The sequence below is a fragment of the Phalacrocorax aristotelis genome, chromosome 13, assembly GCF_949628215.1.
Source record: "Phalacrocorax aristotelis chromosome 13, bGulAri2.1, whole genome shotgun sequence".
Taxonomy (NCBI): domain Eukaryota; kingdom Metazoa; phylum Chordata; class Aves; order Suliformes; family Phalacrocoracidae; genus Phalacrocorax; species Phalacrocorax aristotelis.
Genome location: NC_134288.1, coordinates 895068 through 922775, shown reverse-complemented (window position 1 = coordinate 922775; position 27708 = coordinate 895068). Strand labels below are relative to the sequence as shown.

The following is a 27708-nucleotide window of genomic DNA, read 5'->3' as shown; positions in this document are numbered from 1 at the left end:
CACTGATGCCCCTTTGCCCTTCCTCCCAGGTAGCACATCACTGGGACGTTGCCATGGAGTCATCATCATGAATCTGTATTGTGATGTTGGGCTGATGTAAATTAAATGAGACCTGTTCTCAGCATGGTCTCTGGTGCCCCAGGGTTCCTGTCTTCTGCACAGGCAAGCCCTGGCATGGTCTGATCTCAAGTGGAGGTGCTTCACCCTGCATTTTGACAGGACAGGTTCCTTCTGTGAAGAGTCTTATCCTGATGCAGGAGATGATGCCCAGAGGGACTGTTGCATTTCCAAAGAAATTAACTGACATCATGGTTTTCTAGTGAAGACAGCTGTCTGATTGTCTTTTGAATGGGGCAGGAAGAGAGTAAGTTTTGGGGAGAAGACTCGCAGGGCAGAGACAGGCAGGCAGGTAAGGAGCAGATGTGGACTCTGGGTGGACCTGAAGCCAGGTGCGAGTGTGGGTCAGACATGGTGCTCCCCCGCGGGGGGTGGAGTTCAGCTGCTGGGTGGGGGCCCCAGAATGGCAAAGGGGGAGCCGTCTCTCCCCCCTTGGGAGACCCTTGGGCTGCAGGAGGAGTGAAACAGGCTGCAAAGGGATCAGATCACATAGCACATGCATGGGGCTAGAGCAGGGCCCTGGAGTGTGACAGTGCTGCCCCCAGTGCTGTGTCACCCCCAGCTTCCTGCAGGGCCTGTCGTGTGCGACATTGCCTTCACAAATGATGCCTGGTGCACCCCAGCAGTGACCAGTGCATCCCAGCACACCTGGTGCACCTCAGTGGTGACTGGTCCATGCCAGCAAGCTCAGTACACCCCAGCATATGCCTAGTGCACATCCCCAGGCAGCTCCTTGGCTCTTGCAGCCATGCTCAGCTACATATTCCACCGCACCATTAGGCTGGGCTCCCTGTGACTCAAAGCGTGTCTGTCTCAGGCTTCCTCAAAATATTTCAGCTTATATTTGCAGGATCTGTAGCCACTCTGCTGTGTGCCTGGGCGTGTGGGTGTATGTTAGTGGGTGCACGCTGCAGGGTATGTGCGTGTGTGTCTGTTCGGGGTGTGGGTGTGCAAGGCAAGGGGCTCCCTCCTGCCCTTGCTGCTGGCAGCAGCGTGACCGCAGGTCCCCCTGCTCAGCCCTGGTGTGACCGCAGGTCCCACTGGCAGTTCCCCTTCCTGGTGTCACCTCGCTGCGGCACGATGGCGGCCTTCATCTCAGTGTGCGACTTTGTGCGGCAGGCACAGGAGGACCTCAGCTCACCCACAACCTCTGCCTTCACTAGCCACATGGGCCGCTGCAAGGCCACTGCCAACAGCATGGAGGAGGTAAGCAGGGATGGGGGGGGGGCAATGGGGGTATACCCCGAGGGGTTGGGGAAGCTATCCTGCAGGACCTGAACCCCGGTTCAGGAATCACCATAGCCTTTGTCACCATGAGTGGAGAGGGATGCGAGCACCTTTGGCTGTTTGCAAAACACTCAAAGCAATGATTTAGCGAAGGCTTGTGGTGGGTCTTGTTGGCTGGTGAGAGGCGTCAGTTGGTGGGGACAAAGGCAAAGAGGGAGAGGTTTGTGCAGGAAGGCTTTACTTTGTACCGGGCTCACATCACACGGTAAAGAGAGGAGAGAACCCTTCAACCAAACAAGCATCAAGCTAAAAGCATACCAAGAAATTAAAGAGGCCAAATGCACAAGTGGTTCCAAAAATTCACAGATCTGGAGTGAGAGGTGGCTGCTGAGCGCAGTATCTGATGCAAAACTTATTTGGCCAAATGCCTTTGTTTTCTGACTGATGGCAAAAGCCAGAAGAACCCAATAGGCATCATCAGGTGCAGTGAGGGAGGGTAAGGGACTGCTGCTGCTGCTGGAACATGAGGGAGCGATCAGCAGATCTCGATGCCCTGTGAAGACCATGACTGAGGACAAGATCGGATCAGTAGAGGGTCCAGGGTTCCCATTGAGAGCATCCCACCCACCGCTCACCTGGACCCACCTTGGGACTTAGCTGAAGACTAGTGTTTCAGGCCAGTGTAGTGTAACCATCATGCTGGCCTGGTCCTGGGCAAATCATGGTCCTGACCTCGCCATTGGAAAATACCCATGAGATGTTGCCACTGTGGTGGGGCTCTCTGTATGGTGGTCCAGAGGGCTCGGAGACTCTTGGTGCTTCCTCCTGCTAGGTCTGGTATATGTGCTGGGAACAATCAAACTACACCACCACCATGTCACCTCGGACATTATTTTGTAGTTTCAGCAGATGATGGGATGGTCCCTGGACCATCAGGGCCTGTCTGTTGTCTGTGACTGCTGTACTGCCCTGAAGTTCCCCAGCGACTGCAAGCTTGGAGCAGACGGGGACATGTGCTCTTGTAGATAATTTTGTCAGTGGTGGTCACTGAGGTTTCTTTCTTTTCTTCTCAGCCCTCTGGAGGCCAGGACTTGCTCAGGAGCCCCGGGCATGGGGCAATTTCCTTGTGTTGCTTAAATTTCAACTGTTACTCTGTCACTTGCACCCCAAGCAAAGCTAAATCTTCAGTCCTTTAAAACAGAGCTGCCACATCAGGAAGCTGTGGTTAGAGAGAAGCACTGCTGAGCTTGCTCATGTCTGCAGAGCTCCCATCTTGGGACTTGCATGTCAGTGGACATAAAACTCAGGACACGCTCCTGCTGCTGTGCAGCAGCAACCCGCAGCACAGTCTGCATGGGATTTGCTGCAGTGAAAGCAGGGAGTGGTAGCAAGAGCTGCACTGCCAGGCAGCAGAGTTTGTGTAAGCCAGGAGACACGGGGAGATGATTTCACCTTTGGGTGCAGGTCAGGGCTGGACTGAGCAGATGGCAAGGAGAAATTCCAACATCATGGGATATCCCCAGTTGCTCTTGCTTGGGTGTTGATGTCAGCAGGAGCTGCCTGTCCTAGAGGAAGGTCCTGTCTGCCTGCATCAGCGCTGGCCTCTGTCTTGCTTCCTCCCTGAAAGCCAACACACTCTCACCATTCAGCCAGGTGAGGCTGACCAGGCTCTCGCCTGGGCTGTAACTCCTTCTGACCTGTGCAGTAGCTCATCTGCCACCTCTGTGCACTTTCACTGGGACAAAGACTCTGGTGCTGGAATAAGGCAAGTGAGAACGAGCAGCTGGGAGCTGAAGCTGAAACTGAAATGAAGACAGAACCTAGTTGCAATATTTTAGCTGTGACGTAATGAACTACTAGTGTGTGTGGCCAAAGGTGAAGCAAATGCTTGGTCTCCATCCTCTTTAAATGCAGTTTGGATGTTTTTCTGGACACCGCTGAGCCCCACACAGGGTATAGGCTCATGCAAGGTTGTCTTGTGAGTGTTAATGCCATGTCTATGCAGATGATCAGACAATGTGAATTGATGGTCACTCTCAATCTGAGTTTTTCTGCACTCTTGAATGAGAAGGGAGAAGCGTGTTGTGACCCCAGCACCCTGGAAATCACAGATAGGGATGAAGACAGATCTGGAAGAGCTGGAGCGACAGGGTCCTTCTGTTCTTCAATCTCACCTCTGAAAGGCAGAAATACCAGTGCTGACGACCATGAGCCAGCACTGTGCCCTTGTGGCCATGATGGCCAATGGTACCCTGGGCCGCATTAAAAGAAGTGTGGCCAGCAGATGGAGAGAGGTTATCCTCCCCCTCTGCTCTGCCCTAGTGAGGCCACAGTTGGAGCGCTGTGTCCAGTTTTGGCCCCCCAGTTTAAGAAGGAGAGGGAACTGCTCGAGCAAGTCGATCAGAGAGCTACGAAGGTGACCAGGGGACCGGAGCATCTCCTTTGTGAGGAAAGGCTGAGAGACGTGGGTTTGTTCAGCCTGGAGAAGAGAAGGCTGAGGGGGGTTATCATAAATACCTATGTATTTATCATAAATACCTATCATAAATACCTAAATATCTAAAGGGTGGGTGTCAAGAGGATGGGTCCAGACTCTCTTCAGTGGTGCCCAACGCCAGGCCAAGGGGCCACGGGCACAAGCTGGAACACGGGAAGTTCCACCTGAACGTGAAGACTAACCCCTTTCCTGCGTGGGTGCCAGAGCAGGGGCACAGGCTGCCCAGAGAGGCTGTGGGGTCCCTTCCCTGGAGACATTCACACCCTGCCTGGGCACGGTCCTGTGCCCCCTGCTCTGGGTGTGCCTGCTCGAGCAGGGGGGTTGTAGAAGATGATCTGCAGAGGTCCCTTCCAACCCCTGCCATTCTGTGATTCTGTGACTTCTGTAGTGGCTCAGCCAGCAGATTTTATTGATGGTGTGGGGAACTTTGAACAGCTGTCAGCAGGTGCATTCTTGTAATGGAGAGCAGCACCAATAAGGAATAAAGCAGTAAGCATAGCAAGAGCCTGTCCTTGAGCAAGAGCCTTGGCACAGTGGGCACTGAGCCTGGCAGCAGTGTAGGCAGCAGAGGGAAGGAGTGTTGAGCTGCAGGGCGAGGCCATGAGCCAGTTTTCCACCACTGGAGGCAGGTCCCCAAAGGGGAAGTCGCGCAGCTCTGCCAAGTGTAGAACCAAATATGTGCCTGCAAGGCAAGTGAACACAGGTAGAAGTACAGGCAGAGAAGGGAGGTTAGGGTTTCCTGTGCTGAGTGCCAGATATGCAGTTGCCTGCCTTGTGGCCAGCGACCATGCTTTGTGCACTTTTCATGATCCTTGGAGGGAGTGCTGCCTCTTGCAGCTGGGCTTACTGGACGGGGGTAGCCTAGTGAGGTGGAGATGCCTGTTGGTGATAGCCTCTGGGACGCCACAGAGAAGTCTCATCCTGGTGCTTCTCCTCCAAAGCAGGGAAGCCTTCTGGCCTGACAGCATTGGCCCAGCAGGCAGGGAATAGTCCCAAAGGTAGGGATGGGTCACTTGTGGACCGAGGTTACAGCTTGGGGGGGGGCCTGTCAGGAGAAAGGAAAAAGGTGGCCACAGATGTAGGAGGTTTGAGCATCTGTGTGTGGAGAGCTGAATTTCTGGTGAAAGATGAAGTATAAATATGACTGGCATTACAAGGGCATGTCCAGGGACATTTTGGGAAGGAGGCAGCTGTCCTGGTCAAGGTGGGCCCCAGCAGCAGAAGGCAGTGAAGGGGAGAGAGGCTCTGGCGGCCACTAGGAGGTCGGAGATCAGCGTCTCAGTGGCAGCAGGCTCCAAGTTGCTCCTTGCTATCTGCAGGCAGGACAGTCCACCTTGAGAATGCTGTGAGTTACAGAAATGTGTGTATGGATGTAGTCAGTGATGATCTTCTCTGCATTTCTAGGCCTTGGATGCCGACCGAGCTGTGCTGCAGAAGATGAGGAAAGCAGCCAAGGCAGAGCACAGCTGTGGACAAGGTCAGGGCAGAATGGAGCCTCAGGAGGAGGGACACAGTGATGGATGGATGAGGGGAGTCCTTGCTGCAGGTTGGATTGACGGCAGCAGGGAATATGGGTCCCTATAGCTGGGCGGTAGTGGCGGGGGCGGCAGCAGGCAACAGGAGCTGGCTCAGGTGCATGAGCAGAACTGGACATGTTGACTCCCAGGAGGAAGGCAGGGGTTGGGCGTTCATCCTGACCTTCCCCTTGCACTTTCTGGAGAACATTCATATTCCCCCAGACCTCATCAGCCACCTCGAAGCCCACATTGCTGCACAGGAGAAGTTCTCAGCCAACTACCAGCTGGAGGGCGAGAAGCAGCTGGCCAGCGCCTTTAGCACCTTTGCTGCCTTCTCTCGGGAGCTGCTGACTGCTGTCAGGGGTCTGGTAGGCAACTCTGCCCCCTGTGTGTACATCAGAGTGGGGCCCTGGTTTGCAAGGGGATGCTGGTGGGGATCCCCAGGAAGAGCAGCAGGCTCTGGGCCACAGCCTGGAGGTCCAAGCTCATCCCTTTCCCCAGACAGAGGCAGAGGGCATGGTGTGCAGTTGCAGAGCCAATGGCACAGCCTGCATGCCCAGGGCCATCCATGCAGATCTCTGAGGCTGCTCAGAAGAGGCCTCTGGGGGTCTCCTATCCACCATCCTGCTTGAAGCTGGACTCTCACCAACGCTGGGTCAGGCTGGCTGTGGCTTTTTCTAGATTGGGAATTTCCAAGGATGGAGGCTTGCAGCTGACTGTTTTCCAACGTGGTTCCTCTGCAGACCCACAAACAGCTTTGCTTTCTCTGTATGAGGAGCGGTGCTGGGTGTTAGCGGTGCTAACACCCAGTGCTAGCAGCGTGATCTCTCTCTTTCCTTTCCAGTGGCAGAGTTTGCACCACAACATTAACTTTTCCCTGGAGTCATTGATAAAGGGTGACATGAAAGAGCTCAAAGGGGTAAGCAGGGGCTGAAAGAGCTATGCCAAGGTTGGACTGGTAAGGGAGTGTCTGGAGACAGAGTGGGTATCAGCTGTGGGGGTCTCATCCCTGGCTCACAACTTGCCCTCCATCAAGGATGTGTGTTGGAGGGCAGGTCTGCCTGCACCTCCTGTATGCCGGATCCTGCTCCCTCCTGAGGCTGACACCCCACACCACAAGTCAAGCTAGTACCCCTTAGCTGGGACCTCTGCCTGTTTGCAGGCACCTGGCTGAATCCAGATGGGTCTGGTGGCATTTGCTATGTAGGGAAAAACCAGGGTCTTGTGTACCAAATATTGAAACCTTCCCTGGCCATCTGCACACAAACGCCCCTGCAACCTCTCAGAGAGGTCCTCCCTCCACAGACCCACCTGTGCCTCTGCATTTACGTGTGTGAGCACGTGTGTATTGGTGTGAATCTGAGCGTGTGTGTATCTACCAGCTGCAGGTACCACTCAGTGACTGCAGAGTAGCAAGTACAGCAACTTGATCTTCAGCAGCGTAGCGGTATCAGAGATCTTCACAGCACTCATCAGTGTAGATTTTGGGAAAAGCATCAAACTCATTTAATTTTTGCTTTTTTTAACCAATGGGAAGGTCATTATGGTCCTTGGGTAGTCTGCACACACGGTCCTACCACTAAGTCCCTGTGGCTGTACTTAGGCCATCAGCTCTGTGTGATTGTCCCTGGGTGCCTCTCTCTGCGTAGGGGTGTTCAGGGTGAGGGGGCTGGACCAGTCAAGATGCTGGAGTGAGGTCACAGCTGAACCTCTGGGAAAGTGAGGGAAGGTTTTGGACAGGGCTGCAGAAAGAGGGGTGGGGACTGTGGCAGGGTTTGGGGATTTTCAAAGGACTAATTGCCAAATACTGAAACAAATTATGATCATTTAGGCATCCATTTGGAAGCTTGTGCTGTACAGGAGAATGAAAGTGGAAGGAGAGAGCAAATTCTGGAACTTCTGGTGTGAAGTAAATTGATAAAAGAATATAAAATATGTATATATTATATGATGGAAAAACTCCAGTATTTGCATAGTAAAGGATGATGTCAAGAAGACTGGGAACCAAGAAACCAGGCAGAGAGAGGGTAAAAAAACCAGCTGCCTGCAAGGAGTCATTATTTAAGCTGAAGGGATCCAACAGAAATCAGAGGCTGACCTGAATTAGTTTGACATTTTCATTAGAATGGAGATAAATGCAAGATCTGTCCTGACAAGGTTCTGTCTTGACCTAAATAAAGAAATTTCACCTTGAGGGACAGAAAGACATTGGGACAGGGACCCAGAGAGGCTGTGGGATCTCCATCCTTGGGGTTTTTCAGTATCTGCCTGCAAAAAGCCTGGTCTGAATTCAGTGCTGTCCCTGCCTGGAGTGGGAGGTTAGATTAGAGACTGCCTGAAATCCCCTCTAACCTGACTTACTCTTTCTTTGACATAGAGGTTTGCAGAGCAGTAAGAGGTGAGAACAGGGCAGAACATTGGTGATTTGAGTAAATGCATTTAATGGTCAAATGCAGATGTGAACATACCAAGATGGTAGACACTGGAGAGAAGCTAAGTCACGCAAAGTCAAATGAGAAGCAAATGATGGCTTTTTAGCAGCAAGACTAATTCGCCATTAAATTAATATCTGGGGAAGAATCAGACTGTGCTGATGTTGCCAGGTTTGGGTGGGTTTCTGATGTCTCTCTGAGTGGTGTTCTGGTTCAACATGACAATTTGGCTTCAGCAGGTGAGAACCTGGTTGGTACTTTCCAGCTTGTGCCCTTAAAATTGTGAGTCTGAGAAAAGTGTTATAGCTACCTAATGCTGTGTACATACCTATGCAATGTACATATGTGTGATGTATGTTTTGGGGCATATTGTATTTGTGTGTGTGTGCACAAGCATGTACCTGCGAGTGAACCTGCACTGGTGAGCACGCTTCTCCGCTGTGCACTGAGGAGAGGCAAGGACATTCCTGGGGAGGGACGCTCCTGTGGACAGCCATGTCCTGGGTCTGCAAGGGCCTTTATGCTAGCATGACCCAGTGGGAATGCAATACACTGAGGAAAATTAAGGCTCTGTCCTGGTCATAGTCATTAAACGGTGTTTTTGGCTTTCCCTAGGAGTTCAAGAAGCCCTTTGAGAAGGCCTGCAAAGACTATGAGAGCAAACTGTAAGTCTTCAGGCTCCCTGACCCTCAGACCTGGACTTAAAGGCTTGTTTTTGTCTGCCTTTGATGGCAGTTGGATGGAGCCTTTCACATATCTCTCCTCTTTCCTTGAGTGCCAAGATAGAGAAGGAGAAGCGCGAGCTGGCAAAGCAGCATGGCATGGTACGGAGTGAGGTGAGCGGGGGGGAGATCGCCGAGGAGATGGAGAAGGAGCGTAGGACCTTCCAGTTGAGCATGTGTGAGGTAAGGTCAGGGACCAGCCTGTGCCACGCAGAGCAGTGTTAGAGTTGCTGAATTAGCATCCAAGGAATGAATTTCCCTTCCTTTGGTGCACAGCAACTGTGCCACAGTCCAAGCAGAGCGGGCAGGCTTCAGCAGTGACTCTCATTCTGGTGTTTCTCACTTGCTGTCTGATCTGGGATTGTGTCAAAGCAGCTTTTTTGTCTAGATCCACACTGATTTTTCATTCAGGACCATCTTCTGCCCCTGGTCAGTGAGTGATGCTTCTGTCTACGCTATTGCAAATCCCTCTCAGCCTTCTTGAGATGCTGAAGTCCCACAGGCTCTGCCCCAGGCACCGGCAGCATCTGGCAGCTCCCTCTGCTCGTCCCCTGGGAAGTAGCACTGAGGTGGGCTGTGGACCCCCAGGGACCATTGCTCAGCAGGTCACAGCCTGCTTGTGCTGTCAAGATCCTGGGCATATTTGCTCAGAGCTGCCTATGGTTGTGATAGGCTCAAGCCAACCTGGGGCAGGGTCTGATCAAGGAGTTTAGTCAAAGTTTGAACCTATATTAACCAAGCTTCTTCCTGACTGCTCACGGTGGGTGCTACTGGCACTGAGGTCCCTGCTCCCTCTCAGACAGTGCTATAGCCCTCCCTTTGCTTGTTGGGATAAACTCAGCCCAACTACTCTGCAGCTGGGATTTCCTGCTCCCACTGCCACATATCACAAACAACAGCATGAGTGAAAATTGGAAGATGCCGATTTCATTCAAAGTATCCAGCTCTTTGTAATCATGTTTTGGAAATAGTTACTGTTTCCATACTGAAACTGTCTTTCTACTTCAAATATCAGAACTCCTTGTGCTATGGAGCTGCATCATCCTTCAACAGAGCCAGTAGGTCAGGTGGAGGTTTTGGTCTGTGCTGATGTGGGTCCACATGTGGCATTTGGGTTCCTGAAGGGGTGTCTTATAGGGTACACTTCTTCTGATGGATTGAGGGTGTTTTGAATGAGCCGCTCAGAATAAATACAGGGGAGGCTGAGGCTGGCCATGGTGAACATGTACTTTGGAAGGTGATTTACTGTGTTGGCTTGTGGGTCTTCTGGAAATGGTTGTTTGTAGGTTGCTGTTTTTACAGTAGTTGCAATGTCAAGACAGCTGATGCTGGTGTAGGAGTAGTTCTGGGATGGATGTGGAAGTACTCAACGTCTCAATGCGTTTCACAGCACAACACATGGTTTCACATTGTCAGTCCACCAACTGAAAGGGCCAGTGTTGGTTTTCATGGGTGAGAGGTGGTAGAGGATGGGCTGGGGGAGGTGGCAGATAAATCTGGGCTGGAAATCTGAACCTTCAGCTTGCTTCTGAAGGTCCTCAAGGCAGGCTGAGATGCCAGCCTTGTGTAGGATATAGGTAGGCAGGCTCGCAGCTCTGACGTTGTCAGTAGGGTCAGGTGGAGGTGGTGCAGTTCATGGATCAAATCTAGTGGGTCTTGTAGGAACTTGCCTCTTAAGTGATGATGCTTGAAGGTCTATAGGAAAGCTGGTCATTCTTCAAGGAAGGTAGCATGAATGGTGAATCTTTGAGGGTGTATTAATTGAATGTTTGCCCTGCATAAATAAAGGCCAGGGTCCATGCCATCACCTTGGGTCCACCACTCTATTGGCCAGATCAAAGCTCTGGGTCCTGCTTACCACCATTTTTTCACCCCATAAAAGCCACATGAGCTGCTCCCATCAGGGTATGACTGCCAGGATGGGGCACAACACTCGGGGAGGGGGCGGGGCATCAAAAAGTGCATAAAAGGCATTTCTCTCTAACCTACAAATTCAGTCCATGTCCTTTTTCCATCAGTATCTAATCAAAGTGAATGAGATCAAAACCAAGAAAGGGATTGACCTACTACAAAACCACATCAAGCACTGCAGCTCACAGTTCAAGTAAGAGTGACTGGTAACCTGCCTGCACACCTTTTCTCTCCAGAAGCGCTGGTTGTAGAGGGGACCTGGGGGTGGCTTAACTTGCAGAACCTGGGTTCCCATAGTCGGCTTGGCCTGTCCTGTAATTTGCCAAAAGTCATCTTCTCCTAGAGGCAGTGGAGGCAAGGATCTCAACAGGGTGTATTTCTTCTCTTTAGTCTGACATTTTTCATAAGTCAGTGCAAAGCAGAAATCTGGGATGCAAAGAAGACAGTGTGCTGAGTGCTACCCCTGACTTTAACTGCCTCCAAATCTTTCTAAAATACATTTCCTAAGAAATATTTTTTTCAACTATGAAGTGAAAGCATTGCCTGCTGAAGGCATGATGTGCTCTGAGGCAGGAGCTCAGGGGAGCCTTGGGTCTGTAGGTTTCACAGCTGGTGCTAAGAACAGGGTTTCAGGACATGTCCTTATGTTAGCCTCTCCTCTCAGTTTTTTCCAGGAATGTTTAAACACAACAGCAAAACTTAAGAAGTTTACAGAGAAGCTCATCCCAGAGCTGCAGAGTGTGAGTATTCATCTGAAGTTGGGTGCAGCTAGCAGGAGCAGGCTGGAGAGCAGGGGCGTTTTCCACAGGGCCTCCTCTTCCTCTGCAGAAGCAGAACTGAAGACTTTTGCAGCTCTTTGCATCTATTAATCATTATTTCCTGATCCTCTGATGCACAGTGGTCCATGGAGGGGTAAACTGCAGCCATCACTGGGAGTGGGAAAATTATGGTGCCATACCCCAGGACACAGAGTAGGAAGAACAAGCATAAACATGTGTACCAAGGAGGCACTAACATATTCACCTGCCGAAGCCCTAGCTGCTCTGCTGACTTCCAGATTTCTCTTTTGTGCTTTCCATGCCTGTTGCTGCCAGCTGAAGCTCTTAATGTATTTCCTCAGGGGCTTTGTTTTGCTGTAGGGGGAGGTCATGTAAGCCTTATGAATTTTAGCTTTTTAGTTTGGGCTCTGTCAGTCATACACAGCCCAGAGACAGAAGGGAGTTTTTCCAAGTGCCAAGGCTTCCAGAGACAGTCTGAGTGCTCATGTCCCAGGTTGTGTGCTATCCTCCAAGCGCAGCAGAGGGTTTATGTCAGTTTCCCAGCACTTCTAGACGTCCATTCCAGTTTGCTTGGACTTGCTCATCCTTCTCCATACCTCCTTGCAAATCAAGATTTGCAGAGGCTTGGGATACAGTCCTTACCCAGACCCTGTGTCAGCATCACTAGTACTTGTCTCCCCTGGTCCTGCAGTGCAGGTCTTCTCTGGGCATCTGCTGCTTTGTTGAATTAATCTGCTTTAGGGGTGTTACCCTGCTTGTTCTACAGTTTGTAATAATTCATATTAAAATTAATTACATAAATAATAAAAAGAGTGGACATGCCACCCCAGACCAGGGTAACCGAGCACAGCAAGCAGCATCTTATGGATTCCTCAGGCAGGAAAGTCCCCAGGCTCCAGTTCAGGGCCACATTCCTGTGCCAAGGTCCATCAACCTTTTGATGGCTTGGAGACCTTTAATTATTTTAATTAGTGATGCTACCAAGGGAAAAATAAAACAACCACCACGGCGACCTTCAAGCTGTTGTTTGTTTTTACACTGAGGAGGGCTGCAAACAGCTGTTTTCTCAGTAAAATTCAGACTGCTCTCCTGTTGCAGTCGTCCTGGTGCTGGGGAGATGGCTGTTCCCTCCTTTCAACGAGTTTTCCACTGAAGTGCTCCTTGCACATGCCACATACCATAACGCTGCAGGGGATGAGCGGCAGCCTCCCGCCGCAGGAATGGGGCTCAGTGCATCCCACGGCTGCGGGGAGGAGGCAAGGGCAGAGGGTGGTGCGGGGGCACCTCCGCCCGGGAGAAGTGGATTGAGCTGAGGCAGGAGCCTCCTGCTGCCACACGAGCGGCTGGCTGACAGTGCTCTGGCACCTTTCAGATGAAGATCAGGCAGGACGAGGAGAAGAAGCAACTCTGCGCCCTTCGGGATCAGCTAAAAATGGTATTGCAGCTGGAGCAGAAAGAGGTAAAATATGATCCTTCTTGCGAGGGAAGGCGGGGTGCTGCCTGTAGAGGGCATGACATGACATGCTTATATGGTGTCTGCCTGCCGATGTAGAAAGCCACGGGGTTTCTGGTGAGCTCTGGGGGAGCACAGGCAGTCCTGTGAGGCCATGCTCTTGGTTGCCAGAGGTATTGATGAGGTTGGGCCTTGCTGCTATTTCTTTCCTTCTGCCAGGACGCTGGGAACAAGCAGGCAGCGTACAACATGCACCAGCTGCAAGGGAACAAGCAGTACGGCACAGAGAAGTCGGGGACCCTCTTCAAGAAAAGCGATGGGTAAATTGGGGTCCAGTATGCCCCATTCAGTTGTGCTTTGGTGATCTGGAGCCAGATCAGGGCTCACCCAGACCAACCTCCTCTCCCTGGAGTAGCCACAAGGCAGAGGAACAGGACAAGCACACATGAAGGTGTGCTCAACACTGCCCCAGCCTCCAACAGCTTTCAACACAGAGCTCCAGGCAGCTTGTGTCTGTTTTTTAGCTCTGAGGGCATTTCTCTCCTGTGAAGCTGCCCAATGTCCTCTCAAATCCTGTGAGCACTGGGGGTGAGGACCCCACACCCACTGCAGGAAGCCAGAACCAGCTCCCCATCTTTCCTTCCTGTAGGGATCCCATTGCCTTCATCCAACACCACCCCACAGTCTTGTGCTGGGAGGGATGGGGAAGGGTTGGTGCTTCTCCCCCTCTCCCAGGCACTCATTGCTTTCCAGAACCTCCTCCATCACCTCTGCTCCAGGATGACAAGCCCTGATCCCTCTACCCTTCCCAGGTGGGAGGTGCTCAGGGATGCACTGGGGATTTATACAGGGACCTGGTGATGTTTTCCACTCTCCTCTCCCTTCCTCCCAGCCCTGACCCGTCCTAAGCCTTTCAGACCCCCCTGCCCTCACAGTTCAATACTGAGCTCAGCTCCCTGATGGTGAGAGAGCTGTGGGGTGAATTAGACACAGCACGAGTCAGTGCTGCCTTGGAGATGGTATCGTGGGCCATAGGGGAGACAGAGCCAGCAGCCCCTCTCCCAGTAGCCAGATGCGGAGCTCCTGGAAAGCACTCCACTGTCTTTGAAAGAGGATCATCTCCCACCAGCACGTGGGAGGATGCTTGCTGGGAATCACAGCGGTCCTGCACTGGGAGACTTGCACACCTGGGATGGACTGTGAAGTGTCCTAGAAAAACCTGAAACTGGACAGAAAATAATGAACTGGGGCTCAGAAGTCTCCTTCACTGCAGAGTGAAGTTCAGTGTCTCTCCCTTTTTGGGTGTATCTCTTACACCTTTCCCCTGTGTTGCAGTCTGCCCTGAACGGCAGGCACAGGAAACCCAGCCTGGGAGCAGTTTGGAGGTGATGTTTGGATGTTTGCTGATGACTTCTGCAAAGGGCTTCATGCTGTGCTAGCAAGTCCTGCTGCCCCAGCTGATGCTCTGCACCTGTATTACCTTCCATAGCAGCTGTGCTGCCTGTCTGTACAAGCCTGTCTTATGTTGTATGACAGGTCCTTCTCAGCCCAGAACAGACCAAGCGCAAAAGATTCCATCCATGTTAGCTTAGCTTATCTGGCACATCTGATGAGAGCTATGGCCCCGTGCTGTGCCTTGCATGGCTTTTATATTTACCAGCACTGCGCTGCATTGCACATCTGCTTCTCCACATGTGTGTCTCTCAGCTCATCCTCCACTAATTTCCAGGTTGAGAAAAGTCTGGCAGAAGAGGAAATGCACCATCAGCAATGGCTACCTGACCATCTCTCACAGCATGGTAAGAACCGCTTCTTCCACTCTGCTGCTGCCCAGTAGCTGCCTCTGCAGGGTCCACAGAGCCTGCCACAGCCAGGTATGCTGATGGCTTCCTGGGGCTCGTTAGAGCCCCCATGCCTGCTGCTTGCCCTGCTGGGCTGCCCTGATGTAAGAGGCTTTCTGTTGAGACTTAAGTCCCTGCAACCCAAGAAAGCTTTACACAACCACTGGAGGGTCTCACATGCCTGTGTGCATGGGGGGGCATGTGCTTGGGGACCTAGCTCCAAGCATGGGATCGTTGCTGGGAAAGAAAAGGTCTGTGTTGCTATTTCTTGCATTGCTCCTGAGAATGGAGCCAAAGACAAAGTGCTGGGCACAAGGCAGAGCTGTGGCTCTGCTGCAGAGCCAGGTGGTTCTTGTCACCACTGGACCACAGCCCTTTGGTGCTTCTTCATTCTGCTTGTAGCTCAACCGCCCACCAGCCAAGCTGAATTTACTGACCTGCCAGGTGAAGCCTAACGTGGATGACAAGAAATGCTTCGATCTGGTTTCCTGTGAGTGCTGGTGCCTGCTCTGTGGTTCCTCCGGGAAGGGCCTGGAGAGGCAGCAGTACTTTGGACTCAGAGAGCAAGCGCGGGCACGGCTGAGGGGAAGATCTGCAGGTTTGGGCCACCCTGGGGAAACTGTGCCAGGAGGCAACTCTGCTCAGGAGCAGTGATGCACATGCAGGGTGTGAGATAGACAGCACTGCCGTGGGGCACTGCAGGATCCATGGGAACCACGCAAGTGTAGTTCCAAGGCTGCAGATTAGCTAACCCAGCATCCCTCGTTCCTGGTACAGGAGCAGGTCCCTCTGCCTGGGGTGCACTGGGCAGGGGCTGAGTGAGACAAAGGTGGCTGTTACCCCAGCTGCCCAGGCTGGAGATTAATCCCAGCTCTGCTGAGCCCAGCTCAGGCGTGTTGTGCCCTGTCATGGGACTGGCAGATGAGATGAACGAGTGAGGTGCCTAGAGGAGACTGGCTCTGTGTGTTTCAGATAACCGAACGTACCGCTTCCTGGCAGAGAATGAGCAGGACTGTGTTGCGTAAGTACTGTCTTGAGTAGCGTGCCGCAGCCCCTTGTTTGATACCCTTCCTGTCCTGACTGTGTCCCAGTCACTCTTAGAGGGGGGATGGCTGGTCATGAGCAGGACATGGAGCTTGATGGAGGCTCCTGGCACCCAGTTTTCTGCTGGTGTCCCGTGCAGGACCTTTGTGTGTGGTGGCTGCTCTGCAAGTTGTAGGATGTCCCCTGTAGCAGTGGGATGAACCCTGCTGCCCTCCTTGCCCTGCAGCTGGAGCATGGCCACACAGGACCCCACTCCTAAGCTGCTTTCTGCCCATGCAGCTGGGTGTCTGTCCTCAGCAACAGCAAGGAGGAGGCGCTGAATGTGGCCTTCAGCAAGGTGCAGGGTGAAGGGGAGAGCAGCCGGGAGGAGGTGATCCGGGCCATCATTGAGGCGATCAGAGACATGCCTGGGAACAGGGAGTGCTGTGACTGCTTGGCCCCAGGTGAGAGCCAACCCATGGCTGCGGGGCCGCTGTGTTTCCTCCCTCCTGGACAGACAGAGCTCTGCCCTGCCCTCTATGGCATCCAGCTCCTGGAGACCCACAGGCATCTGGGGTCTTGCCCTTCCCCTCTGTCCTGCTATGGAGGTTGTGCCCTTGGGTGGTGGTGGGGCTGGTGGGAAGGAAAGGCAGGAGATGCTCATGAGCCTGGTGGTCTTGTCTCTACAGATCCCACTTGGCTTTCCATTAACTTGGGCATCCTGATCTGCATTGAGTGCTCTGGTATACACAGAGAGATGGGTGTGCATCTGTCCCGCATCCAGTCGCTGTCTCTGGACAAGCTGGCAACCTCTGAATTGCTGGTAGGACACTGCTAGTGTGCTCTGTCCTCAAGCCTCTCCCTGCTTCTGCTGTGGCCTTCCTGAAGCTAAGTTAATTCAGTGGGTCTTTCACCTGTTAAGATGACCCATACCCACCTGTAATTCCCAGGCTTTAGTGGTTATTGTGGCAGGAATTGTAATCTTCAAGAAGAGAGGGGAGTCATTTCACTGTTGCTAGGTCACCTGTCTCCCTCAGTCCCCTTTCCCCATCTGCATCCCCCAGTGCAAGGGAGGTGCAGGGCAGGGCCAAGCTTGAACTGGTGTAGAGCAGAGTGTGGGGCAGACAGCGGGTTGGAGACCTCGCATGGGACTGGTTTATGGCCATGATGCTGCAGACACTCATGGGTTTGGCAGGGCTGTGATGGGAGCTGCTGGCAGCTGGTGGGCATAAGGGTAGGGGTTGGGAGTGTTTGCAGGGACTGGTGCTTGCCCAGATCTGATCCCAGGCTCTGGGTTTGGTTGCACTACTGGAGTTGGGAGATCTCAGCAGTAGGAGTCAAGGCAGAGTCTCTGGCCATTGGGCATACCTTTGTACCACCATTGTAGCACCTCTTGACATCCCCTTGACACCTGGTCAGGGTCTCATCCTGAAGCTCCCTCTCCTGCTGCCACACGTGCAGAGCTGCTACATGCCCCACGTCACCTCTAGCTTGGCTGTTCTTGCAGCTGGCAAGGAATATCAGCAACTCCGGCTTCAACGACATCATGGAAGCAAATCTCTGCAGCTTTTCCTTGAAGCCCACAGTGCACAGTGACATGTGAGTTGCTCTGCAAGAGCTGTTTTTTTTCGGGGAGGTTACATACAGGGCCCTCATCCATGGTCACACACTCTGCAGTCCTATGTGCTCCCTGCAGTGACCAGGCACATGGCACTGTCCAATCTCCTCCCAGACTGTAACTTCTCCTTAGAAGAAAATTCACCAAGTCCAGCAGAAAAGGTTTGATAAAGGAGAAGAAGAGTGAGGAACAGCCAGCAGACAGTTAAAGGATTAGCACTGATGTCAGGGGAGGGATTGAAGAATTGGTGCTGGAAAGGGAAAGGCAAGAAGATAAATAAATGGAGTTGCCAAGCAGGATGGCTCTGGCTGTACATCGGAAGGGCGGGCAGGTGGAGGGGGATGGAGGACAGGGACTTGCATGGTGCAGAGCAGTTCACTGTGTCCAGCGGCTGGGGCCCAGGGTTGGTGGGATCAGCTTAGGCATAGAGCAAGGATCTGCTGAGGCTGTGGGAACCCCTGTCCTTCATCCCAGAACACCCCAGCCTCTAGGCTCTGCAGAGGACAGGGAAAACCTGGGGTGGTGTGGCTGGTACCAGCAATAGGATTTTCCAGGGCTTAGTGCCATAAACCTGGGGTGCAGCAGAGCTCTTGGGGGAAACACATATAGTCAGGGCCCGAGGGGATTCTCAGGAGACTGAAGGGCAGGCAGATCAGGCATGATCAGGTTCCGTTACAGGCATGTAAATCCTGACTAGGGCACTGTTTAGACAGTATGGACATACCCTGCAGTGAATAGGTGCATAAGGAAGTGCACTTGGCAGGGAGAGAGCAGCAGAGAGCTCGTACAGCAGGAAAATACAACTGGAAAGCATGGTCAAGGTTGCCAGATCCACCCTCTGCTTGGATGCTAGGGAAACTGAAACTGCATGAAATTAATAATTTAGCTCTTCCTCAATGGTCTTTTCTGTTTGGAGCACTTCTTCACCCATGAGGCCACCCTAGATCCTCTGTCCAGTGACCACTTCTGCTGTTCTTTACCTCTCCAGTGGTAGAGACCCAGCTTACTCGGCCAGGCCTTGTCTGGAAGCTGTTCCTGACCCATGCATACTCTTGACCAATTCATGCCACATGGTGTTTCCCAGTCCTTGAGATTTCTTTTCCTTCCCCTAATTCTCACCATCAGGGAGCTGAGCTCAGTATTGAACTGTGAGGGCAGGGGGGTCTGAAAGGCTTAGGACGGGTCAGGGCTGGGAGGAAGGGAGAGGAGAGTGGAAAACATCACCAGGTCCCTGTATAAATCCCCAGTGCATCCCTGAGCACCTCCCACCTGGGAAGGGTAGAGGGATCAGGGCTTGTCATCCTGGAGCAGAGGTGATGGAGGAGGTTCTGGAAAGCAATGAGTGCCTGGGAGAGGGGGAGAAGCACCAACCCTTCCCCATCCCTCCCAGCACAAGACTGTGGGGTGGTGTTGGATGAAGGCAATGGGATCCCTACAGGAAGGAAAGATGGGGAGCTGGTTCTGGCTTCCTGCAGTGGGTGTGGGGTCCTCACCCCCAGTGCCATGGCAGTGCTCACACTTTAAATGCATGAAATTAAGTGCTCATTTAGTTATGTAACTGCAGGAGAGGAAGCTTTAAGGAACCCACAGCGTTTTTTAAAAGTTACTATGAATGCTATTGCAGAGGAGTCTGGGGAATAGGACAGAGAAAGGAAAGGTGCTAAACTGCCTGGCAAGCCTGAAGGAGAGAGAGGGAAGGTGGCTGGGGCAGTGGGAGAGGAGGGTGGCGGCCCCAAGATGCATGCTGCGTCGGTCTGTGGCCCTAACTCATTTGGCTGGTCTCTGCCAGGGCCTTTCGGAAAAGCTTCATCTTTTCCAAGTATGTTGAGAAGAAATATGCCAAGAGGAGCCCTGCTGCTCAGCCCTCCAGCCTCCCAGAAGCCATCAAGGACAAGGACATATTTTCTTTGCTTCAAGCATATGCGGAGAATGTGGATTTAAGCGAGCCTGTGCTGGCACCTCTGTGGGTAAGGCCACCTGTTCCATGGGAACATATGGCAAATATCTTTGTCATTGCCTTTCCAGCCTGTCCGTAAGGATCTCTGTGCCCAGGAGGGGATAGAGTTTTCATATGACAATAGTGCTTTCTGTGAGCCAGGAGCTCCAGGCAGACTCAAGCAGGGTAAGGAACCTGGCAGAGGGAGGTTTTCTGGCTGCGACCCCACAGCCCTCATTGTGCAGTGCATGTCAGGGCCAGAAGTCATAACCACAAGCCCAAGACGTTCCAAAGGCCAGTTTCTAACTGAGATTTACTTGTAAACTTCTGAGTGCATTTTCTTAGGCTATCAAAGTCTTGCTGTAAGCTGAAAAATTTTTTCAATTCAACGAAAAATGAAAGCATTTTTTCCTGCAAAACCACAGTGTGGGTCCCTGCTGTAGGTGCAAGGAGAAAGCGCAGTCCTAACCCTTGGAGCTGTGGGCACACTGCTGTGCCGCCCCCTTTGCCATCAAGGACACCTGTGGGTGTCCTCCAGAGTAAAAGCAAAGAAATGAAAGGCTGCAGTGAGGAAGAAGCACCATCAGTATGGGATGTCTTGGGACAAACTGGCAAGTGAGAAGCAGCCGCATGGGGAGCAGCTGTTGCATGCCCCCGGGGCTTTGGTGAGGTCATGGACTTGGCACTGGCCTGGGGACAAAAGTCACCTTTGGTTGCCTCAGTTTCTGTTGCTGTACACTTCTATGGGAGAACTTATCTTGGGCCGCATATCTCCGGGACACAGGGCTCTACCCACCCTGGGGACAGTGATGCACAGACATCAATATGATGGATAGAAAATGTCCCTTTATTTAGCTGCGTCACACGCTTATATAGCTCTTGCGCTTCCTGTTCCTGCCACTCCTATGGGGAGGAGTCTATCTTTGCGTCACAGCCTATCTTTCCGTCACAGCCTGTGATCTTCCGGTCACCGATCCCTGTCTATTCCCCTACAAGTTTCTAAATGTTAAAAGGGGATGATTGATTCTTCTTCATGAAGCCATGAGCTGTGACTCTATACATGTTAATTAGGTTCTCACCAGCCTTGGTGACCATGACTCTAAAGAGACAGTCAAACCCGTTAACCTCTCAGGGATTTTTAAATCTGTAAGGACAGCCCCTAAAGGACAGTGCTCCCATCTGTGGTAGTGGTGTGGGCAGACAAAGTCTCAGGCTTGCTGTATTTTTCTTGGTTACAGGAACCTGGGGAGACCATTCTCCACTTGGCAGTTCTGTTGTCTGATCGAACCTCTTTGCATATCGTTGATTTTCTTGTCCAGAACAGGTAAGATCATGACATCCAGTCACCTTGTCATGGCTAAGCTGTGCTAGCGAAAGGTGCAAGATTGATGATCTTCTCCAAAATGCTCCCCAAAAAAAAGAGAAAAATCACCAGGGCAGACCTCCCAGCAAATGTGCCTTGGGCTGGGCTTGGTGTCACTACCTCTAGACCAGGTGGGCCTTGGGTTCACTCATCTCCTTTGGGTTGACGTGTGATGGTGGTCGTGACCACCTCTTCTTTGGGTGAGGTGGGAAGAAGGACATGTGCCAGGACCAGACAGAGTTTGCTGGGGCTGGGGCTGGCAGATCCTCCTGGCGGTGCTGACATTATCCACCCTCTGCTGCAGCGGGAGCTTGGCAAAGCAGACAGCGGAGGGGAACACGCCACTTCACTACTGTTGTTCTCACAACAAACCCGAGTGTGTCAAGCTGCTGCTGAAGGCCAAAGCCGACATCACCATCAGTGAGTGGCCGTGGGACCCCCACATCCCATGCACACACAGGGAGTCCTCCCAGCTCTTCTCTGGAAACACCTCCTTAGTCTTGCTAAAGTGCTCAGCAGTGCTTGTCTGCAGCTGGGGAGAGGTGGGTTGATCATGGCGTTGGGTGGGGACCCTGCCCACAGGGTGAGAGCCTCAGCCCCAGCCCCAGGCTCGTCTTTGCATACCCAGCAAGGTTCCCTGCTCTGACACTGCTCTTGGTTGGCTCTCCAGGCTCAGCAATGTTCACAAGCTAGTTTGGGGTGCACGTGGCCCTCCACAAGTGGGGTTACCACATCTCACAAGTTCCTGCTCTCGGCAGCCTGGGAAAGAAGTGGTAGCTCTGATGTCCAGTTTGCAGCAGGGGATGCTCCTTTCTGCTCCCCAAGGAGGAACCAGCTTGCTGTGGGGTGCTCCTGACCCCAGGGTGCTCATGCCTCTGCCCCAATTCACTTGTCCCCCTCCCAGGTGGGCAGCCACAGGCCTGCCTGTGACTGGCAGCTCTGTGGTGGGACTATGCTGGTGGGGCTCACTGAGCTGGCAGAGCCCAGCAAGGCAAACTGCCTGAGCTTCTCTTCCACATGAAGCATGTACGCAGGAGGAGGTGAAAAAGGTACTTAACTCATTTTCAAAGCTAATGCTGCAATGCTGGAGAGCAGGTGGGAGGGCTGCCAAAGTGCTGGTTCAGAGATGGTATGTGCTGGTGCTCTGGAGCCCACATCACAGGGCCAAACATTTATACTGCCCATGACTCTCCTCTTCACAACACAGAAGTGACCTTTAAAACTAGGATCCTGGGTGAAATTGGAGGGCACAAATGTTTCCACCATCAGGTATCAGCTGAGCTGGTAGGAGTGTTGAGCCTTGCCTCCTGGGATGCTCCCAAGATGTTCTCCCAATCCAGGAGTGTTGTGACAGCCCCTCAGAGGGCAGAGAGACTGTGGCGGGGCAGCAGGAGCTGGATGCATGTACCTTGGTTGCATGGTGATTGGCAGCCAAATTTCTCACTGCCTTGACCATGCCAAGCGCAGCCATGCCTGATCCATCTTTACTGACTGCCACTGGTACCTTGAGCGTCTTCAGTGCACAGTGCAGAACCTGCTGCTGGTCTGGGGATGCCCTGTCGTCCCTCAGGTTCCAGACCCTCAGGGTCCAGACCTCTTGCTGTTCCCTTCTCCCACCCTCCTGCTTCCCCAGAGTCCCCCCAGCCCACCCCTTCCCAGCCAGACTTGGGGTGGGGGTGTTGCAGTGTTACAGCAACACCATCACAGGTTCCACCCTCAGACCCGCCCAGGAGTGGAAGGGGTTTTAGTTTAAAGTGAAACTGAAGTAAAACAGTTGTCACTTGTTTGCACGTGCAGTCACACCTTTGCTTGCAAGCACTGGCACCTGGGTGTCTGGGCAGTCTGTGTGGCCACCAGGCATCAGGACATATGTACCAGCTCTGCCCAAAACTCCCTGCAGTGACACAGAGGACAAGGGGTGCCAACTATGGAGTCCTGCTTTGATTTTGTAGCCTTTAGGCTCTGGCAGTGACTGAGCTTTTCTGTCCCTCTGTCCTGTCCCATCTCTGTGAGTCATTAGGATTTACTTGTACTCCTTTCTCTCCTTATCTAGTTGTCTTAGGTCCTGCCCTCTTCTTTATCTTCCCACCACCATTCATTAATGGCCTGAGCCTTTGTTTTGGTCTGGGTTTCGGCTGTCCCTTCTTTTAGGCTTATTTGCCCCCAGATGCCCTAAATACAGAAATGCTCTTCAATTCACTGAATACAGGGCGGGCTCATGGTGTTCAAGGCTGCTGTTTTGCCCCCACAGCTAATGAAGCAGGAGAGACGGCCCTGGATGTTGCCAGGAGGATGAGACATCCCCTGTGTGAAGAGCTGGTAAGACATCATGCCTCATCACTCCTCTGGTTCTGGAACACGTCCCAGTGGCAGGAAGGGGCAGGGGACCCACACCCATGTGGTTGCATCTTGCAGGGCCACCCACGTCCCTCAGCATCTCCAATGCCATTGTGGGATGCAGAGGAGGGTGCGGAGGGGTCCAGGGGATGCTGGCCCTGCTGGTGTGAGGTCCCTCAGGGCAAAGTGCTTTGGGACAGGCGAGGCAGGGGTTGTGCCATGCCTGGGCAGGAGGACCTGGAGCTGCACTGAGGCTGCATGGGCTGAGCACAGCTCTTCAGTGAGTCCAAGTCTTGCTTCTGCCACATCCCGATTTGTGTGTTTGGAGACCTTTGCAAAACCCCCTTGCTGCTGGGCAGTACCACTTGCAGATTGCACTCATTGCCCTGAGGGGCAGGTTGTTTGAGGTGGGGCCAGCAGCTGTCTGTGGGCCTGGTGGGGCAAGACAGGGCTGGTCGGTCCTCAGGTAGCTCCTCTGTGCCCCAGCTGCTGCAGGCCCAGAGCAATCAGTTCAACCCCAATGTCCACGTGGAATATGAGTGGTGTCTGGGCCAAGATGACATGTATGAGAGTGACGAAGACCTGGATGAGAAGGTGAGGTCCTAACAGGTTCTGGTTTGGGGCCACATGTTCCACTGCTGCCCCCACTCCCACTACAAGGGAGTGGGTGCTCCTGTACCTGCCCAGCCATACCTGTCCCATCTAACCCACAAATGTCCTTTTCCCAGCTGGGTTCTGTGAAGAAGGAGTCTGCCTGTCCACAGAGCTGCTACCCTGCCATGGCCCCTAGGCAAGAGGAAGCAGGGACAGTGCCCTGGGGCAGATGGCTGGACACATGCCCCCTGCCATCTGCCCACCTCTGCAGCCTGGAGGTGCCACCAGCCCCGTCCTATGTGCCTCCATTCCCACCCCAGCAGGCAAAGCCAGGTGAGAGCCTGCAGAGGGGTCCTGCTGGGAGGGTGAGCTGCTGCTGCAGCCCAGCTCCATTGGCAGAGGGTCGTTTGGGAGGAGGCTGGGCCCCTGATGGGGTGTGAGGGGTTGTCTGGTGCCCTAGGGCACCCTTCTGTCCTCTGCTTCTTGAAGGACCAAGACTGGTTTGTGGTGGCTGGTCTGTCCTAGCACCAATCCTGCTTTTAAAAACCATGCAGCGTATGCTCACCCTTGAACACCCTATGCTGGTGTCATTAGGATGCACTGCCAGGTCCCAAATGCGGCTGCTTTTGGGAGAGGCAGAGGAGCACACCTTTAGAGACAGGGCTGGGAGGCAAAGCTGCCAGCAGAAACAGCAGCAGCATCACAGTTCTGCTCCTTAGCAAGACCAGCTCCCACTTCCCTTGCCCAGCCTTCCTATGGTATGTCCCACCTCCAAGAGCTGCCCTGATTTCTGGGAGACTCACCAAGTCCTGCCTGACTTCCCCTCTGCTGGTCCCATCTCTGCCTCCAGCCTGATGCATTTCTCAAGGAAGACCTGCAAGCAGAGAAAATAAAGTCCCCGCCCACGCATTTGTGCCCATTCTGCCCTGGAGTTTTGGCCCAGGAGCCCTGCTCAGTACCAGCTTTCTGCTGACCCCGGAACTGTTCTTGCTCTGTATTTAGTGCCCCAGGGAGCATATCCACCCTTCCTTACCAGCTCATCTGTCTTTGGTGAGGACACAAGAAGCAGGAGACCACCCCTGCCTCTGAGCATCAAGCACAAGCGCACATCTTCAGAGCCGGCACCTTGGGTACCGCTCAGCCCTGAGCAGCCCAGCCCAACCAGCCTGGCTTCAGGTAATGAACAGACAGGCTCAGGATGGGCAAGGAGCCGAGACCATGCTCGGGGAAGGACCTGCTGGAGGTCTGCAGTCCAGCACCCACACTAGGTCAGGCTGGCTGTGGCTTTGTCTGGCCACAGCTTGTTCATGGATGAGACCCACAAGGGCTCCTGCTTGGATGCAGGGCTGGGAGAGCTATGGCACTGGATGGCCACAGCCAAGCATGAGGCGTGCTCTGTGCAACCTGGCTGTTTGACACTGATGCCTCCAGGGCAGGGATACTCTGGGGTTTGCTGGGCTGTTGGAGGTTCTGAATTCAGAGAAGGCAATAACCCCCATGTCCATCAGGAGCAGCCCCGAGTGCTCAGGGATGGAGGCCTGGCCAGCTAGAGCCTCCAGGTTCCTCTAGGAAACAGTCTCATCCCAGCAGAGCTCAGCAGCATGGGGAGTGTGGGGGGGATGGAGGGTGCCAAGTGCATGACCCATGGTGGCTATATCCTTTCCCTGGTGCTGGCAGCTCTTGGGGCACCTTGGGGCTGCACAGCCCATCTCCCACCTCCTGGTAACATGCTTCTCACCCTAGCTCCACTCCATATCCTTCTGCTTCCTGACCACATCCCTTCCTCTGCTGCCCCTCTCTGCCCTGTCCACAGTCCCTCCCCTTTCCAGCTCCCAGACTGATGGAGTGATTGTTGCCCATGTTGTGCTGTGGAGGAGGACCACACTGCACCATGTTGCCTGACAGTGGTGGTTGCTGTTGTCCACCTGTGATGAAAGGTAGAAGGAAATGACCAGCCTGATTGTGTCATAGATGCCCTGAAAGCCATGGACCCCCTCTGCATGCCTGGCCCACACCGATCCCTCCAGGAGCCAGATCCATGTTCTGGCCGTGCCCGAGATGTCCCACCTCTTCTTCCTCGGAGGAACAGTTTGGTAGGTGGCCAGTGGCCCGGATCAGCTCAGCTCCCACCTTTTGCCCATATTTGTCACTTTTGGTTTTGAACTGAGGTGGAGTTGGCCCCAGCAACTTTTCCTCCCAGCACTTCTGCAGTGGCTCCCTGGCATTGACATCTCCCTGCTAGGTGCTGGGAATGCTACCAAAGTTCCCATGAGACTCCACTGCCTTTTGGGGGAAGCTTTGTTTGTGAGTGTGGGTTGTTGGCAGGTCAGGGCATGGGTTTTGGGCACGGACAAGTGTGCAGTGTCCACACTTGCCCTTCTGCTCTGTCCTTCAAGGGACACCCTTTTTCCTGAGGGCACTGTGCAGAGGCAGAGCCCTTTCATTAGGCGGCCCTTGCTTGGGCTGTTTGGTCTTGGGGTTGTGCTGAGCAGCACCGCTGACTCCTCGCACAGACCTGCCCTGAGAGAACTGGGACCCCAGACAGTGCAACTGCACGTGCCACGGTCCTGGGGCAGAGAAGCAGGTGCCTCTGGAAGGATGCTTCAGCAGAAGAAGGTGTCTTCTGCATCCCTGTCCCACCCAAACTCCCAGCACCTCTGCCCTCCCTCTGCACAGGAAACCTCCTGGTCTCGCATCCTTGCTTCTCCTGACTTTGCCAGGAGCTTTGGGATCAAGACACTAGAGCTATTTTAGTTTGTGTCTGATGAAGCTGCAGAGGCCTGACCATGCATGCTCCTGCTTGCAGAACAGACTGCTGCTCCGCAGGGTCCGTGCTCTCTATGACTGCAACGCTGACCGGGAAGATGAGCTGACTTTCCGCACAGGCGAGATTATTGTGGTGGCTGAAAAGGAGGACAGCAACTGGTGGGTGAGTGAATGTTTGCTGACCAGCGCTGGGATGCACATGATCCATCCATCCCTTGCCTCTGTCGTACGCGCTGTTGTGGGGCCAGTTCCCAATCCTCCTGAAGGCCCCTGTGCCATGCTCACTGCTCCTTTTTCTTCCTTTCTCCCTGCAGAAAGGGTGGATTGAAGGACAGCCTCACAGGCAAGGTGTGTTCCCTGCTTCATTTGTTCACGTGCTCAATGAGTAGGAGCTGCTTCAATTCAAGAAGGACCTGATCAGCTACTTAAAATGGAGTTCCCCAAGCTCCCATCTGCACTGAGGGCCCAAGGATGAGCAGAATGGGAGCATCTGCTCAGCTGGTGCTGCCTTCCTCATCCCTGCTGACCCAGCACCCCTGTCCCCCCGGCCCTCTCTTCCCATGGGCTGCCAGCCTGTCCCAGAAAATACATGGTCCACAAATGCACTCCTACCCCAGCTACATCCTCCACGCAAGAAACAGTCATGAACAACTGTGCTACAACATGCCTGGCTCCTGCCTTGCCCTGACCACTCTGCTCGTGCTGTGGTGCTCCCTGCCCTGCTAGTGCTGATGGAAATGATGACAGAGTGGAGCAGGGCCGTGCCCTGCAGGACTCTGGAGCTGCAAGTGGAGCTGTGCTGCATGCAAACCCCTGGGAAAGGGCTTCTGCTGAGGGCTGAGCACACTGGAATCTTGGAAATGCAAATGAGTGCTGTGGAGCCAGCACCACCAGGAGCCTGGTCCATCCCTAATTCCTCCCACCCAGGTTTCACAGTTTGTGGTCCAGGAAATGTGCTCTGTGGCAGCTCAGGGCATTGCTCCTTCAGTGCCTGCCTCCCCCCAGCAATAGCCTTTTGAGCCTGCTACCAATAAATTCCGGCTCTTGAGTGCTCTGTATTTTGCAGGGCTGTTCTAGTTTGAGTTTCTAGATCCTTCCCCTTCACCACTCTCCCTCAGGCACAAAACCTTCTCACAGGCATCAGAGAAAAGAGGGCTGACCTCTAACTTTGTAAGTAACTTTGATAAAGTTACTTACAATTCAGCGTGTGTGGCTTTTCTCCATTGGCTGTGCTTTTCCAGTTGCTGAGGCACATTTCACAGCCTTCCTCTGTCCTCTTTGAGCCACGATCCCATCCAGGTGAGCAAAAGAAACCAGCTGGTGAGGTATTGGATGCACAAGGGTGTTGAGACCTCCGTGTTGCTGATGTCACTGTTGGCAGAAGTTGCGCCATCCCAGCAGGACCTGTACAGGCAGGATGGCAGTTCTGCTTCATGCAGCTGCAGTTTCTCCCACCCTCAGAGGAACATTTTAATGACAGATTTCCTGGTTTGATGCTGAGAACATGGCCAGGGCATCCGGTGGCCACTGCAGTGCTGGGCTGCATGGGAGGGCTGTGCTGGGGCATGAGGGTGG

At 53.3% G+C, this 27708-nt stretch overlaps 1 protein-coding gene across 1 annotated transcript; it reads left to right on the top strand.

Annotated features, from left to right (window-relative positions):
- Positions 1–1177: 1177 nt before the first annotated feature.
- Positions 1178–27258, top strand: LOC142064201 (arf-GAP with SH3 domain, ANK repeat and PH domain-containing protein 1-like). Its single transcript, XM_075108855.1, has 26 exons — positions 1178–1323; positions 5246–5318; positions 5581–5726; positions 6203–6277; positions 8406–8455; positions 8566–8695; positions 10531–10616; positions 11088–11163; positions 12575–12661; positions 12875–12975; positions 14385–14454; positions 14899–14986; positions 15469–15517; positions 15820–15983; positions 16209–16342; positions 17027–17118; positions 18927–19104; positions 20312–20397; positions 20741–20856; positions 22688–22755; positions 23260–23367; positions 23502–23700; positions 24370–24543; positions 25339–25460; positions 26174–26296; positions 26448–27258. Exons 1-26 carry the CDS (start codon positions 1198–1200, stop codon positions 26520–26522), a joined length of 2796 nt encoding a protein of 931 aa, XP_074964956.1. The 5' UTR covers positions 1178–1197; the 3' UTR covers positions 26523–27258.
- Positions 27259–27708: the final 450 nt, after the last annotated feature.